We start from the raw sequence: 17,902 nt of genomic DNA on the forward strand, positions 1-17,902 counted from the left end.
GGGAGCTCTGTCTTCAAGGAGGCAAATAACTTAACAACAAAAAATGTGCATATCCTGCTCTCTTATCATGAGTCCCCTGTGGAAAAGGAGCTATTACCAGTCATTACCAGTCACTTAAACCGCAGGCAGGCAGATTCCCACTCCTGACGTGTCTGAGATTTCACTATAAACTACAGAGACGGGTACAGTTAAACCAATAAAGCCAGAAATAACCGTAAATTTGCAATGTGCTCTCATGCTTTACATGCATTCGGATTAAAAGTCACGTATGGCATTTTTACCTCAACTTTGTGAAGGACAGTATATATCAATTACAAATTACTGGTGCTTATTAATGTTTTACAGCTATTTTTGATATGTGCCCCACTATTTAAAAAAGAAAAAAAAGGAACTGCTTCTTGTTGATTGCAAAATGAAAGAAAAAAAATGCTATTATCTGTGGTAGAGCCATCCACCTACTCTTATATAGAAGTAGACAACCAGACAGCTTTCTTTTCTTTTGTCTGTGGTAATTGCAGACTGAAATAAAGATGAAGCCATGCAGCTCTACTTATTTAACCTTTCAGTTTACCCCACAATCTCCACACTCAAGAATCTCAACATTTCTCGCATCAGCAGGAACTATGAAGCCCTGCTTTCTTAGAAATAGCTAAATAGTGACTTTATGCCCGACCTGGCCATATATAATCTTAAAAACCTAACAATACTACAGCTCAAAGAATTTTCCAACTGCACGAAGACTCAGTTTACATAAATTACTCCACACCTTGTGGACTAAAAATGAGACACACAGTATTTTGAAAAGAACACAATTTCTGAACAGTTAAATGCCACCGTGAGTTTTATGTCCCTTGCTTCTAATTTATTGAAGCAATAGTTCCCCAGTCCCCAGATTTTGGACACTGGCTGCTTTTTGACTCATTTTCAATCCAGTCCCTTTTTGTTTTTTTGCTTGTTTGTTAAGCCACTTCACACTTATCTATGAATCATTCAAGCATAAAAAAGCCAATAAACTCAAGGGACAAATTAGTTTTGTGTCTACACATAACAAAAAAAAAAAAAAAAAAAAAAAAAAAAAAAAATGAAAGTCCCCAAAAATACATAGCATTTTCTCTCTCTATTTATTAATATAAAGAAATGAAGGATGGCTTAATCCTTCATTTCCTTCACTTAATAATGCAAGTTTTCTGTAGAGGGTAGAGGATAATGTGTTTGTAAAAATGCCTAACTCACCACTACCATCACCTTTAATATTTTTATTTCTGAAGTGCCAAAGTTACATGTAGAAATTTAAAAAAGGGGCTGCTGTATGTCTGAATCACTTTTGTTCGGTTAGTGCTCTCCTTGTGGCCTCTAAGTGCAGCCTAGAAAACTTTTGCCACAATCATTCCTTTGTTAAAATGTCAACTTCTCAATACTGGCCTCTAAGTGCAGCCTAGAAAACTTTTGCCACAATCATTCCTTTGTTAAAATGTCAACTAGCAGATCATTACATGGAGAAACCTTTGGAATGCAAGCATGCTGATCCACACAGGTATGCACACATGGGTATTCACAGACGCGGACTAAAGCTTTCTTGGCTGCTGCCTCAAAGCACACTGTGCGCTGTCTATCTTGCGTGCTGCACAATATCGTTTATTATTTAGTAAATATTGATATCTATGGCTAGCTAGTTTATTGTGATGGTGCTTTGTTTTCTCTATTATTATGTTACTCTTTGTTGTTTGCTGTCTCCTCTGTTTGTTTTTTTTGTTTGTTTGTTTTTTTTCTCCATACAGGTGACCCAGGAGTTCTTTTTTTTTTTCTCTCTCTTCCCCCCCCTTCTCACCGTCTCTTCTCCCCTTTGGTTTTCTTTCTTTCTCTCTCCCTCTTTCTCTCATTCATTCCCCCTGTCCTATTTATTAAAAAAAAATAAATAAATAAAAAAAAAATAAAAAAAAAAAAATGACAAAGGATGAACTGAAGCTCTGCCATCACGTAATGTCGCATACTGCTGTTTCTGATGTCATTTAAAAAAAAAAAAAAAAGTCAACTTCTCAGTACTGCTGCAAGTAAAAAGTCAACAAAAAACTGCGAGAAGTACAGTAAGTTATTGTTATTTGCTTTAAGATCTCGTTGAACTGTATGAAATTCACGAGTGAGAAAGAACTTTATTGCAAAGACATCTATTACAGTGATACATTAACACACCACCACATCAGAGACCTGAGAAAACAAACCAAATTCATGTGATTCTGTAGATTTTCATCCATGAAAAGTTTTTTACATATGGACTGAATAACAAACTAGTAGAGGTTCTGCATTGTTCTGACATGACAAACATTTGATGGTACATATGAATTTAACCAGCAAAAAGCAGCATTACAGTACCAATCCAATCTAAACTTAAACCTTAATCTGGTTCATCTTTGTACCCAGTGTTGTTTAAATTAAGCTATGACCTGTTATAGACTAAGATTCTGAGTTTTTGATGTAAAACAGTAAGAGAAGCATGCCTGCTTTATCATATTAAACATTTCTTAGTTTAGCTCAAATGATCAAACACAAAATGTTGACTTTTTTATGACTGCGGTACTGAAATACTTCAAACACATGATTTTGTTTTTAATAAAACAGCCACATCATATGTTTGAAACGCTACATATTTTCTATCATCCAGATACGAAGTGCTGAAACCAGTCAAAGGTGACAATGCGAGAAAACAGAGAATGCAATGCATTGGAAGAAAACTGGAAAAAAAGAGAGCATCAAGAAGCATGTGCTGTAAAAAGACTCTCCCATGGAGGTGCAGCCTTGATGCACTTCTCTCACTGCTCAACTCTTTTCCTTCTAAATAAAAACAACCACAGTCCTAATGAGTAGGAGGAAGAGCAAAGGTGCCCGGGAAAGATGCGGTGCTCCCAAGGACAACATAAGGAGAAATATAGGCACTACTCCTTATGTGCTAATCTTGTCCTGTGCTGTGCAGTTGCATCACTAAAACCTAGATTTAAAAGCTTTAGAAATGAAGATAAGATCGTGCGAAAAACCCGTCAATGGCTTCAACAAAGTAAAATATTGCCACTGCCTTATTACAAGGATCAATGCCATTCATATTTATAATAATAATTTCAAAAAGTGGGGTATTTTAAAGATCTAGGCACATCTATGAAGAAAAAGAAGCAATAACCTGATGTTCCGGCAAATTCCTAGAAAACAGGAGTGAGTAAATTTCTTCTGGTCCATGGCTGATTTTAGAGGTTATGTCAAAAGAAATGAAATATAAGAAAAATTAAACCAGGGAGTCCACATGACAAGGAAGGCAGCTGTGGACATACAGACACACAAATAACTCTGAAGCTCCAAGAGGACAGCAATAAAAACAACAAACCCTTAATTTTCCGTTTTTTATTTAAGTATTGGCGCTCACTATAGCAACTCTACCTCTGTCTGGTTTCTCTCGCTCGCTCATCCATCTATCAGCATCCTGAGATGTCTTTGCTTTTGTTGCGTCGTTGGAAACGTGTCTCAGCAGGGTCGAAACCTTGTTCTTGGGCTCCAAACAGAGCCCAGCTGGGAGTCTTGGCTACGTAGTCCAAGGCAGAGAAAGTCTGCTGTCCTCCACTCTCATCATAAGCTTGGATCAGTTCCTGAAAGCGTTCGTAGTCGATCCATGTCCACCACTCGCCATCCATCTTGAACTAAAACCACAGAAACAAAAAGACAGAAACAAGGTTGCAGATGAGCAACAAGCAGTAATCCAAGTAGAGTTTAGGGATCTGTGCTTTTGCAAATCTTTTGCTAAGCCTGTTTGCAATTCAACACTAATTTAAGGAGACGGCCACCTGACACCATGTCCACTGATGTCAGCCGTTTCCGTATCAGAAAATAATATCACCCATCAAATTTCATGCATCTGTCATTTCATGAAAGTAAAACAAGAGATGCACACATTTCATTTCTACAGGATATTTCACTGGAACTGAAGCAAAGCAGAAAGCAAAGGCTCTCAGCAAATTACCACACAAACACATAAGTGTTGTGTGCTGTAAATTCAACCATAAATAATTCACAGGTGTGAAAGATGAACATTAATTAAAGAGCTTCTTCCTCCACATTCACCACTGGCTAGAAGTTGAGCCTTTCTTTAAATGGTGTGGGATTCATCAACTCCACCACTTCCCTTCCAATCCCATCACTTGTTTTATCAATCACTGCTTCCTTCTTCATCACCCAATTTGCCATCCATCTCACTAAAGAGAAAAAAAGAGCAGAGATAAATGGGCAGCGGAGCGTGGAGAAAGAATATGTGTGTGTGTGTGTGTTTATTGAGTGGGGCACACAAACTACCCGGGAAAGAGAGAACAGCTTGTGTGTTTGACAGTGAGGGAAGAGCCTCCATCATCATTCGCTAAGCCTGCCTGTTTTCCCTGACGAGCACAGTGGGTGAAGAGCGTGACCTCTACTTTCCCAGCATGCACCAGTGCTCTCTAGTTGATACAATACGATGTTTTCCTTGTTATCAGCAAAGGTGGGAAAGACTGAAAAGAAACAGGGGGCAGGCAAAGAAGCAAGCGTGTGTTATATAAACCAAACTTCTCTGAAGTTTGATGCTATTTATAGCTAACTCTACAGCAAAGCTTGAATTTCAAAGTGGTCCCTGAAGACTTGGAAGTTTTCTATAAGCTGTAACTGGATGCAAAATGTCACCATGTTGTCACTGGGGACAAACATTGTGCTTTTAGCATTTAAAATTTGTTTCAGGTTCACTGCTGCTTTAGCCTGACCCCCCATGAGTGCACTTGGGCTCACCACTTTAAAATTTTCACACACCAAACTGCTCCTACCACTTTATTCATAAACAAGTGGAAAAGAGAGTAACATCACATCACTGACTTTCTTCTAAAAAGAAAAAAATATAGCAACTTGATGAATTTCTTTTTTACTCATGAATGCTGATTTGCCCCTTTAAAGACTAATGATGCCTCACTGAGGGTAAATGGCTTTTGAACGTTAGCCTGTTGATGACCCAGTGCCTTCGTCGGTCATTAGAGAAAATCTCTTTGCCACTTCTAACGAAGCCCAAGAAGAGTCAAAATAATGGAACCATCACCTGTTGGGAGTTGATGTTTGTTGTAATGAGGAAGGACTATATTTGCTTAGCTGGCATGTCAGTAAACAATTACTGTCTCTGTGAGAGCAAAGCTGTGCCGTCTTAGAGGAGAACAGGCACCCAGCGGTTTTAACTAACTAAATGAGCTACTTTCATGTCAGAACATGTCACTGAGCTGTAGCTCTCAGCAACTGGATGGATGGAAGACCGCTCCAGCTTTTCTGTCTATAGATTATAATCAACTGGAGGTACAGTAAACTCGAAATAAGCACAGTGCTCTGAGTAGAGGGGAAAAAACAACTCTTCCAAGTTATGCTGGATTTACGTAGCTCTTTGGCTTTGCAGAGGGAGGTATTCAACCAGGAGAGGCACTTGTGTGCAGTCCTGTGTGTAGCCTGATAGAAGCCATGTAAATGTCAAACGCTAATATGTTAAAAAGTTATCTTGAACAGAAAGGAAACAGCAGAAGTTAATCACAAAAAAGAAAAAGCCTTAACCCTCCACCCCACAATGATAAAAAAAAAAGTATACATGAGATGCAGCGATAATAATTAGAGTGAACAATTTTACCACCTAACTACAAAGAAGTGCTTTGTCTATTAAGATTTAAGATTTGACGTTGTCGTGGGGCTAAAAGAGCAAAAACACCAGAAACAAACATAGCTCTTCATAGCACCTACAGGTTACCAATGCACTACCACGCTGAGTGCTTTGCACAGCCCGGTGCAAAAACAACCTTTCATAAAAGCAATCAAACGATAGCTTCAGGGCAGATAGTTAAAATATCTCACTCTGTGAGATGGATCACAGAAATGTCAAAAGACTACAGCACTGTCATTAAACTGGTAGAAAACTTGCAAAACCAAAGATAGAAATATTGAGGAGACATACTCTGCAATGTACCTGGCATAATTTGTATTAAAAGTAGACTCAAGATCTTTGAAAAATACATCTCTATGCAGGCACATGTAACACATACAGTAGCCCAGAAGGGACAAGGATGTTTTTGTTCCTACATTTATAATAAACGTTCAAACATTTGATGTAAGGTTTGACTTAATTTAGGCTTTGAAACAAAAACTAAACAAGTCTAGTGAAAGCACTGATGTGCAAGTCAGCTCGCCTTTCATAAAAACAAGGTTGGGTCTCAACTGTTTTTTCGTTGCACTGTGCTCTTAGAGAAATGAAACCGAGAAGGATGAAAGAAGACTGAAAATAACAGAGAAAAGTCGAGGGAAGGGAAAGAGAGAAGAGATAAAAGAGAAAAAAGGGTGGCAGGAAAAGTAAAACGATGGATGAGAGAGGCAGAGATTCAAAGAGAAAGAAATGCCCAGCTATGGGAGGATCCCAGCAGTTGAAAAGTAACTAATGATGATGATGTGTCAGTGCAAGGAGGATCTATTGCTAGTTGCTATAGAGAAATAGACACACTCATAATACACACACCCACAAAATGAGACTGATGTGCTTCCCTGTGATGCATATTAAATTCTGCTGTTATGTAAGTTGACATAAAACCTGAAGGAATTCATATTCTGATTTCTCTTCCTGCTGCACAAAGACATTCAAAACCCTTAAGACCTGTAAGCAAAACAGTCTCATTCACAAGAGGAACCTAAAAGTGAATTCAATTCCCAAAGTTGCTGGATTATTGATGAATGCCCAAAGACAGCAGTGTGCCAGCACGCACACATTGGTAAATATTTACACAGAAATAACTGGGAGGCATTCAGAGGTTCAAGTTTTCATTCAATTTTGATTTTCCTTTTATTTCTTTACTTTGGTCTATGTAGTTGCTCCAGTCACACTTTGGCATTGGTGCACCAATAGCGGTTTCTTTTCCTCTGCCTAAAACTATAAATGTTGATGAACTCATCTATAAAGTACCAACTGAAACAGTGTAAATTTCACTGAAATTTGTGTCACAGTCTTTGTCAGGGACCTTTATTTCCTGACCATAACTAGGACGATAACTAAATAAAAACTAATACACCAGGCCAAAAACTGATGAAATGCACTGACAATTTTGTTAAAAAATGAAAATGGGATGAAAATATTCTGGAGCAACCAGATCCAATCAGAACTAATTAACTTGTGTAAAAAGCAAAATGTCAACGTTTGGGTGGAAGAGAAGATTAGACATGCACATTTCACATTTGATGCCAGTAAAAGCATGACAAACTTTCAGACTTTACATTTTAGTCAACTAAATCAACTTTATATTTAGTCTACTACAGTCTTATATTTTGTCGACTAAAACGAAAAAAAATCTCGATGTCTAAGTTGATGTTTTATTCAAAAGACTATAGTTAAAACTAAATCAAAATTTGCAGTCAAAATTAACACTGCTCTGAGCATGTGTTAACAGCTGAATCACATTTCAACTTACAGTTAACTGTTAAATAGCATAACAAAAAACTGCATTATGTTTTCATGAGAAATTACAAAGCTTAAAGTAGCAAAAGGAAACATTTCACTCTGACTTCAGGGCACTTTTGGAGAGCACTGTAGAGATATATCTAAGGCAGGTACTGGCTTTAAACCTCTGTCAGTGCGCCCCAGGGCGGCTGTGGCTACACTGTAGCTTGCCATCACCAGTGTGTGAATGTGTGTGTGAATGGGTGGATGATTGTGTATAGTGTAAAGCGCTTTGGGGTCCTTAGGACCAAGTAAAGCGCTATACAAATACAGACCATTTACCATTTGGCGCTTTGGTATATTTAGAGATGATGGTGATCATCATCTCCTATGAAGTTGAATTATTATTAGTTTTAGATTTCATAGGGCGAATAAATAAAAGGCTTTACCTGACTCTTTTTGGTTAAGGAATTTGAGGGATTACTCCTCTTACTGCGGTGACCTTTCAATTAATGGTCCTTGACAGCTGAGTATTTTAACTTGTCGCTCAAATTTGAACATTGAATAGTATTTATGCACAATTTAAAATTAAGTGCTTCCATATTTGAGGTTTTTTGCCTTTTTTGCTAATCCCACCTAAGATATAATTCAGTTTCTTATTAACGTTGCTCATTAGTTTCATTAATAATAACAACCTATAATAATCCAATTTCTCCCTGGCAGTTTTATAAATTGCAGTATGGTCTTAAATACAGACACAAAAACATATTCACATTCTTTCAGTATGTGTGAGTTCAGGTGGATACAGACAAACACACAGATGGACTGTGTGATACAGGAAACAACATACTCGCGCAAGTGTAAGTCCGAAGAAAAATAGAAGAAAAAGATAAAAAGACACAAACAGCGAATAGTTATTGTGCACTTGTACCATCTATGGGCTTACATTCCAGTTTATCTCCATAAAGTCAAAACGCTTGTCTAATTATCAATAAATCTCACACGGAATTTGAGAACAGAACGACAATCTTAACATATTCATATTATTAACATTCAGTGTCATGAGTACGACTTTTAAGATCCATCCAAAATATTCTAATCAGCAAAAAACACCCCAAACTATTTCTGCCTGATATGGTATCATATTATTATTCCTGTTAAAAATAACATGGAAACAGATTCTGAAGAGCAAACATAAAACATGTAAACCGTCTCCTGCAAGTGAATATACAAGTATTGCAGTGTAATTAATGTTTTGCTTTCTACAACATTAGAAACTTAATGATAATACGATGAACTACAAGGTCCACTAGATTCCCAGACCTAATAATTCGTCGCTAATGTTAAATAAGCATTGCACCTCATTGCTATCTCCGACAAGTTAATGATTGGTTACAATATGTGGCATGGCTTCAATAAGCCTATGTAGTGTTACAATATTTATTCCTATTCAGAGTTTTGTTAATTTTTTGTCAGGATCTAGTGCTGTTGGTGGGAGAGCTGGACCACGGCCCAATCCCAGAGATTCTCACTGGGATTAAAGTCTGGACTCTGTGCTAATCTGTGTGAAAATGATGTCTCCTACTCCCTGGATCACCATTTCACAGTTTGAGCCTTATGACTCCTGGCATCGTGATGCTCCCACAGGTCAGTACTGTAGGCACTAAGCATGACGGCTCCATCACTTCATCCAGCTCTTTCCCTGATCATCAGTCAGGAACAGAATAAATCTGGACCTATCAGACCAGATGACCATTTTCCATTGCTCTAAAGTCCAGACTTTATGCTATTTAACAACTGAACCTTTTTTATGACTAGTGTAATTAATAAGTGGTTTTCTTAAGGCTAAAGCGTTTAGTCCCAATCCCTTGAAATCCCCTCACAACACACTGTAGAACTGAGTTCTGAGTTCTACTGTTTTTCTACTGATTTTTCCAAATGTTTAAGTGACGTCCAATCATGATCATTCAGGATGCTTTTCGACCACATTTCTACCACAAAGATGATCATTCACCATTAACTTTCAAGATTGAATAATGTGTTTGACGGTTCTTAACTCAGTTTCAGTACTTTCAGCACATAAATAAACAATTTTAGCATTTAGAAATGCAATGTTTTCCACAACCACCATGATGGTATTTTAAGAAATGAGAAGCTATTCACTGCATCAGTTAAGGTTAAATGACCCGTTGCCAGCCAAAACACAATCACTGCAGTAATTATTCAGTGGAAGTCTCTGATCCATTTGCTTAGTGCAGTGCACATATTAAAAGTGTGTTTATATATATCAGTAGCGCTACTGATATTCAAGTCTGGAAAAGAATGGTCACCATTAGCCAGGCTAACGTTTCCATCCACTCCATCCTTTGTGCAATGCTGCCAGCACTTCTAAAACTAAAGCTTATTTAGAATCATATCTCAAATCTTCCAAGACTCAAGAGATATGATGTTTACAGTATATGCAGTTTATATATATAGCTTCAAGCAATTGCATTTAAATGAAAAGAAGAAATCGGCAGTAGGAGTCAACAAACACACCACAGAGAGAAACACTTGGACCATTGCCCCCAACCTGAAAAAAAAATGTAAAAATGAAAATGAAAAAAGGAGGATAAGGAGCACTGGCACTCCCATAAATTGTGACTGTACATCAAACAGAGTTCCTACTATGTGTGTATGTGTTTTTGTGATAGGCAGGTGTGGGTGCCTTGCTTGCTGGCTGCCTTGAATTTCTCCTGTCAGAGAGAGCCAAGATGGCAATTAATCATCATTCATTAACTGCTGATGGACAGTCGCCTTGGCAGAACCCAACACTGACTGGAACTTTTTTGAGGGTTTGCCTCTGTAGAAGTAAATTCCTCCTGATGCTTGGACGTTTTCAAAAGACAGCAGACTAAACTATATAAATTATGAAACAAGATAAAAATCAAAAAGCCAATTTTAAAACTAAGAACCTGCACTGGGCTGCCTGGAAAACAACCTTAGAAGAGAAAACAGATAAAAAGGCATGTGTCTGGAAAACTACAGAGAATTATGTATCGTCTAATGATAACATTAATTTTTTTTTATTAATTTCAAGTTCATAGTTTTTAGAAGGAATCAGAATTTTCCATCAGATGCATAGATGGTACTAACTTCCTGAAAATCAATTTCTTGTGGAATAATGTTTAAAAACGTACGTTTTCTAGATTATCTGTCAAAAAAGTCATATAATCTTGAGCAAAGCACGAAAATTAGACAATTATCTTCCTCACATTAAGTGACAGACCTTACTATAAGTTTAAAACCTTGAACTGACACTAATTGCATCAAATGTGTGGAATTACTTGGATCCCTGTGACATCCAAGTAATTATCAATGATGAGAAGAAACTCCAAATAAATAATAACTGTGTATCAAATATTCTTTAGTTGTCAAAAACTTCAGATGTGCTACATTATGTAGTTTTGTACAAACCTTTGGAGGCTTAGAAGGAGTTATTACCTTGGTGTGTGCAATGAGCAGACAGTTTGAGTGCTCATGTTCGCAGGCAATCTCATATTCAGGCAACATGTCAGCTAGCTGCTGAACAAAGGTGACCACTTCCTGGTGCCAGGGAACATTTGCCATCGTCAGGCTGCTCGCAGAGCTTTCCCCGCAGTATGTCACCCCCTGGAGACACATGAGCAGACAATCAGAAACAGAGTACAGAAAAGAAAGATTTACAGATTTTAACAAACATATTTTTACCCCACAAAATACAGAAGAGAAACAATGCAAGTAAAGGACAAATAATTTCCTGCACAAACTTCAGCAAAACAGCTTTTTGTCTCCATACAAAGGCCTTAGTTTGAGTGACAGAGTAATTTTTTTAGTGCCACAGTGTCTGTCAGCAAGACTGCACGAACTACAAGGCATTACATTAATAAAAGCTTTTTGAGATGTTGAGCAAAGGAAGAACTAGTTCCGATTTTTAGATCATATCTGAATCGGTGTCTTTAAAATTGCAAAACAGCCATTGTAGAGCATTAAAACACATCCACTTGTAGTTGCTTAGTACTCCATTTGTTTTCTTTCTCTCTTTTTTAAACACATAAATAGATTTTCCAAGAAACATATTTTAACAGAAGTGGTTTTTTGATTGAACATCAGCTATTAAAAGCATAAATGCTTCTGTATTCATGCCTTCATCAAAAGATTAATACTGAAAAATTAAACTGAGTGAAATATCTAAGACTGGAAAATGCAGAGTCTTTTCTGGTGAGCTTGTACTTTGGATACTAATGGACAGGTATGACTTTCAAATATTTACCAGACCAATAACATGTGTGAGATACTGTAAGATTAGATCAAATACTTTCCTCTGAAAACAAAGTATTATTGCTTAAAATTCTTTAGAGTACAGCAATCAAAAGTAGATTATCCTGTGGAGAAACTGATAGACTAGACAGAAGTCCACAAAAACATAAAAAAAAGAAACTGGTAAACTAAACCAATATAGATCTAAAGGAACCACAAAGATGTTCAATGTAAAGCATAAAAATATCCAGATTGTAATTGATTGATAAGATAAGATAAGATAAGATAAGATAACCTTTATTAGTCCCACACGTGGGAAATTTGTTTTGTCACAGCAGGAAGTGGACAGTGCAAAAGTTATGAGGCAAAAATTAGAATACAATAAGAATAAATACAGTACACAACTGTACAGAATAGAATAAAATAAAATACTATATACAGTAGAATAAAATAAAATAAATATACAATAAGATAAAAATAGAATACAAATACAAATACTATATACAACTGAGTAAAAATACAACGATGACAGAAAGGATTATTGCACTTAGTATTATTGCACATGTATGGATGTGTGTGCTTGATCAGTTAAAGTCTTTATTATGGAGTCTGACAGCAGTGGGGAGGAAAGACCTGCGAAATCTCTCCGTCCCACACCGTGGGTGCCGCAGTCTCCCACTGAAGGAGCTGCTCAGTGCTGTCACAGTCTGCTGCATGGGGTGGGAGATGTTGTCCATCAGGGATGACAGCTTAGCCGCCGTTCTCCTGTCACTCACCACCTCCACTGGGTCCAGAGGGCATCCTAGAACAGAGCTGGCCCTTCGGATCACCCTGTTCAGTCAGATCAAGTCAATTACAATCTAATTGAGCTGCAGTGAGTTCCTTTTGTTGGCTCCATGAGGGCAATGACTGGCAACTGACCATTCACCTTTTATGTAGTGACTTTTATGATTCATTTGACCCTGATGTTTCTCACTCTAACTAATGCTCATTTTGTGAAATTGTTAAGACTTGATATACAGCAGCGACTCTTCTGATCAATAGTGGCTCTTACTCTGCATTTAATCTTTAGTTGTTATTAATCACTGGCTCTGTTCCACAGTTTGTCATCCTCCCCTCATCTCCAACCAGTCAAGGAAGATGCCCACCCCTCCCTGAGCCTGGTTCTACTTGAGGTTTCTCTTCTGTTGTTGCCAAATTGCTTGCTCGTAAGGTTCATCTGATTGTTGGTGTTTTCTCTGTATTATTGTGGGGTCTTGAACTTGAACTGTTGTGATTTAGCGCTAGATAAAGAGAAACTTTTGCAGAGGAGAAAGCAATAAGGTGAATACACCTTTCACGAACTTTTGCCATTATCTGAAAGAATCTGCTGCAGACTAAAACCCCGTGTCAGACTGTCATTTGCTCTTGGCTTTGCATTATACACCAAAAAGATTGAGAAGAAGAAGAAGGTGTACTTTATTGGTCCCCGTGGGGAAAATACCTCTCTGCATTTAACCCATTCACTCAGTGAAGCAGTGGGCAACCATTGGGCGCCCGGGGAGCAGTGTGTAGGGACGGTACCTTGCTCAGGGGTACCTCAGGGTAGCTGTTCAGGGGAATCGAACCCCCGACCTTCCGATCATGGGGCCACCACTCTACCTACTGAGCTATCCCTTGTGGAGGTCACAGACAACTGTTTTGTCGGAGCTTGAAGTTTTTGTATTTCTTAGTGAATAATCACTGAGCCAGCCTCTTAATAGTTCAGTACACCTCTCAAAGCAGTACAGAGGAAGAAGAAATCAGTGTATGCATCAGGATTTAAGGAATGTTTTCAGTAGTACCTATTCAGATATGAGATTTTCAGAAAAAAAAAAAAAGGTCCTGTACAACTGGAAAAATAGATGTATTTACACATGATTATTGATATGGCAAAAACTGGAAAGAGTCGGGGACCTTCACAAACAGAGATGTTACCTAAAACCATTTAAGAAAACAATTTTACAGAGGAGTTAAAAGTAAGAATCCACAGCACACGACGTAACTGTCTTTTGAAGAAATCTTTACACAGACCCAGCCAGCCATTACTTATTTTAATTAAAGCTTTACACATGAACCACTGCATCATGTTCCTGTAACGACTAACTGCATAAACTTTAAATAAAAGGTGTGATTCACAATAATCACAATAAGTTTAGTGAAAGGCAGTGAAACCAATAAAGTTAATGCCTAAAGATAAAAATTTCATTAGCCACAAACCTTTGAATGGTTTTGTTAAATATACTGCTGTAGGTCATCTTCACAGCATAAAGCACACCTGAACAGTATTTTATAAGTTCTTATAAGCTTGAAGAAAATGAGCTGAAAGACCCTGTTTTACACAGTTCCTTCGGTATGATATATTGTTGTCAACATGTATTTCACAGTTTTCATTTTTCAGTTGTTGTTCCTTTAGCGGTCTCCTCATCTGCCTCCATCTCAGCCTCTCCCATCATCCTCCTCTATCACACCAATCCTCTGCTTGTCCTCTTTCACTACATTCAAAAATATTCTCTGTGGTTTTCCTCTTTTCTTCATGACTGGCAGCTTCATATTTAACATCCTTTGCCCACTATATCCACTCTCTCTCCTCTGCCCATTACAATGCTCAATCCTAATCCTGTCCATAATGGTCACTCCCAATGGAAATCTTAATATCTTCAGCTCTGCCACCTCCAGTTTGGTGCCCCTACTTTTTGCTAGTGCCACCATCTGCAAACCATCATACAAGTCACTAAAAACTCAATTTGGCTGCTCAGATAACCACAGTAGATGAATCTGCATTGTTGATTTTTTATGTCATATGCCTTTCCTGAAACAACACTCCCAGGGATCTATGTCTCCTCTCATTCTCAAACGGAGGATCTTTTGCTTTTAGGCGAATACATTAACCACTGCACCACTAAGCACTGTAACTAAAGCTGTGAAAATCATCTCTTTCACTCTTGGTACAATCCACTATTTAAATACTGTACTGTGACTCTTCTTTTCTGAGTCTGCTTTTGTTATCTTTTAGATTCTTTGTTAAGTAAGACCCAAAGAAAAAGCCCCAAATACTAATTTGTCTGTTAGAAATAATCTATTTGGCTTCAAACTCTGGAAGTTTGAAGACATGACATGTCCAGGGAAGTAAAAATAGTTGATGCTTCACCATTTCACAGAGCCAGATTTAAAAAAAAACAAAGACAAAACACAAATCTGACAGATGAGGTAAAACTTCTTAATCCAATAAAAAATCATTTTCACCTAAGAAAGAATTGGTTGTCAAATGAAACAAACAGTTTCATTTCTCTGTTGGAGAATTTACTCCACTCCTCAGAGAGAGGCTACCCAAACAGCAGTTTTACAACTGATCTCTTTCTCGCACCGGTCCACCCATTTCAAGACTGCCATTCACATTTATTCTAGTCAGTCAATCTACTGAGGAGCTGTAGGGGATCTGTGAATCCAGTTGTGAGCTGCAGCCATTTCTACACTAATCCAACCTCATATGTCTTCTAAGACTGATTGAAAATTCACTGCACCAAAAAAAAAAAGTTAACACAGAGTGTAAAATTTCTTTGGGTTGGGTTTGAAAAGACAGAAATTGGGTGGCTGAGGGCAAACACAGTGGGAGCGCTGTACAAAATTGATGGGAGACCTTGGAGTTATCAGCCTTGCCCGGAGGCCTGCTGAATAAAGATCAACCATTCAGGACTCTGTATAAATCATCAGGAAGGGGCCTGGGCAGGAGGAGTGTGCAGCAGGAAGAGATGGGGAAAGATCTTTGAGATATATGGTAGAAGATATTGTACTATGTGGGAGAGATGGAGCAAAAATAATAAGAGTCCCTCACCTGTTCAAATAATCTATGTCTCTTACCTTTAATGGAAATCATAAATGTTGGTCATTGAGGCCTCACTCACGCTGTGCAACATATCCCTGTGCACTTTTCACCAAATTTATCTCAATACACTTACATGCTGGCCTGGCTCTTCTCTTTCTGTGTCTCTTTTGCTCTCAGTAATCCATTTCCTTTCAGGCCAAGTGAGAGACTGTGGCAGAGTAAATGGTATTGATGCTGGACTAAGATGATAAATTAGGCACTGGGCAATTGGATAGAGGATGGTAAACTGTACAGGCAGAATGTGTTGTGCCACATAAGATGATGAACTAGTTATTAGTGGGTCAGTAATAAAGGTCTTGTTGCTGGTGATGGTGGACATGCACATAAGCATACAATTCATCATTCTTAAAGAGCCACAATTCATCTTAATTAATGGATGCTATACGTACACACATACAGACTCAATGAACACTGAAGCTGTTCTGAAGGCTCATTTTTAACAACTGTTGAAAAAAAATTGTTGTAATATACCACTGGGAAGGTAATTAAGTTGATTTTTTTCAGGTTTCCAGATGTTTCTGATCATAACTATGGTAACAATGTCATAAATTTTCCCACTTCAGTATGTTCCTAGTCTGCTACCCGTAATCTCTCAAAAAACTCTTAAACCTAGCATTTTGTCCTCATCCTATCCGCAAACCTTTGGACTTTTAGACTGAAGCATGTTTGTTAAGCCATTTATCACTGACCTATGAATTTATTCATGAGGAAAGAATGGCACCTAACTCAAGGGTTAACTAGTATTGTGTCTACAGATAACAGACAACTCGGGAAAGAACCAATTTAAAATACATAAACACCTAAGATAATTTCGTTTGATAATAAAATTGTATTTTTTGCTGAAACAAGGTGATTTCCAAAAACCTAAAACTTGGCATATCTTGGCATGCTGTGCAGTGTGTCCTTAAAGATAAAATGAGGAAACTGGACAAATAAAGGACAAAAGAAAAAGAGAGTTCAGTCTTGAAGAATAAAGGTGGTCATACCAAATACTATTATTTTAATAGTATTTGGTATAGTACATGCAGACATAATATTTCCATGTCTGCATGTGTTTCAGTAAATCACTGCAACTCTTTCCCAATTTTCCTACCAAAATATAAAGAAACAAGGGGTGGTTTAAGACTGTTGGAAAGTACTGTAAATCTTAAAAAAAAAAAAGGACAAGTTAAGATTATTATAACTACTAAAGCCATTCACAGGCCCAAGCAACCCCACCGGTCAGCAGTAAAAGCCAATTTGAGAGCTAGCGATATGATGACAAAGGAATTCACTCTATCATACTGTCATTAATCCATCCTGGGATGTACTAATTACTGGACCCATGATGCTGAAGTTGATAGCTTGCCCAGAGCTGCCAGTAGCCAGAGAAGTTTATCTGTTCAGTAAGGGACAATATACTCTTCATTGTGGAAACAGGGAAGAGGAGGACAGAGAGATAAGAGGGTGACAGAGAAAGATAATTAAGGAAGAAAAGACACAAAAGCCTTTATAACATGAAGGAGAGTTCACCCTGAGAGTGACCTGTGCAAGAGAGACAGCTTAAATTATTAACTGTCAAGATGAGGCAGAGATTTCACTGTGATTTTCAGTGATCTGAAGGTCAGACTTTGAGAGACCAAAATTGTATAAAGACTGATAGATATATAATTACATATGTACAACTGAATATTGGACAAATGCTAGGGCAAATGTGGGCATTGAATAAAGCAATAAAGTACCGCTGTTTCCGCTACCACATAAAATGTGGCTGTATTTGTGAGGAAGTAAGCCAAAATTAGTGCTGTAGAAGTTATGACTTTCCAATATATTATTAAAAATATTGCTTAAATGTGATCAATAACAAAGAATTGTGTAAAATATCCTTAATAATTTGTCATCTATGTTTTCAAATTAGTTTTGTCTTTATGTACCTTTGTACTTTATGGTAATCACTGTGCAGATACACTGATGACAAGGAAACAGCAAGTTGTACTATTTACAGCACAGGTGTGTATGTGATGGTCTCAAGTCCGTCAAGACAAAGCGGTTTGCTTATCATGCATCACATTTTAATTAAAGCCCTAATGCATTTACATACAGTATATCAGTTGGTATCAATCCAACTGCTAGTCACTTCAAATGTTAGCTTCCAAGTTGAGATAAGGTCTCTGGATGCGGCATCGCTGTTAGTCTCCTGTACCAGAGGATGTGGTCTTTTATTGGCTGACGTTTTCACACACTCCAGAGAACAGGCAAAACTGTTAATGTGGGTTTGTAGTTTGCCTTCA

At 37.7% G+C, this 17,902-nt stretch overlaps 1 protein-coding gene across 1 annotated transcript in view; it reads right to left on the reverse strand.

The window, feature by feature from the left end:
• Positions 1-2,125: 2,125 nt before the first annotated feature.
• Positions 2,126-17,902, reverse strand: part of tyw1 (tRNA-yW synthesizing protein 1 homolog) — a 60,295-nt gene continuing 44,518 nt past the window's right edge. Inside the window, exons 15-16 of the mRNA XM_080889229.1 lie at positions 10,934-11,101; positions 2,126-3,680 (exon numbers count right to left, since the gene is read on the reverse strand). Coding sequence (XP_080745355.1) covers positions 3,459-3,680; positions 10,934-11,101 — 390 coding nt within the window. The 3' untranslated portion in view covers positions 2,126-3,458. The remainder of the gene's footprint in view (positions 3,681-10,933; positions 11,102-17,902) is intronic.

This window comes from Rhamphochromis sp. 'chilingali' (genome assembly GCF_963969265.1).
Source record: "Rhamphochromis sp. 'chilingali' genome assembly, chromosome: 8".
Lineage (NCBI taxonomy): Eukaryota > Metazoa > Chordata > Actinopteri > Cichliformes > Cichlidae > Rhamphochromis > Rhamphochromis sp. 'chilingali'.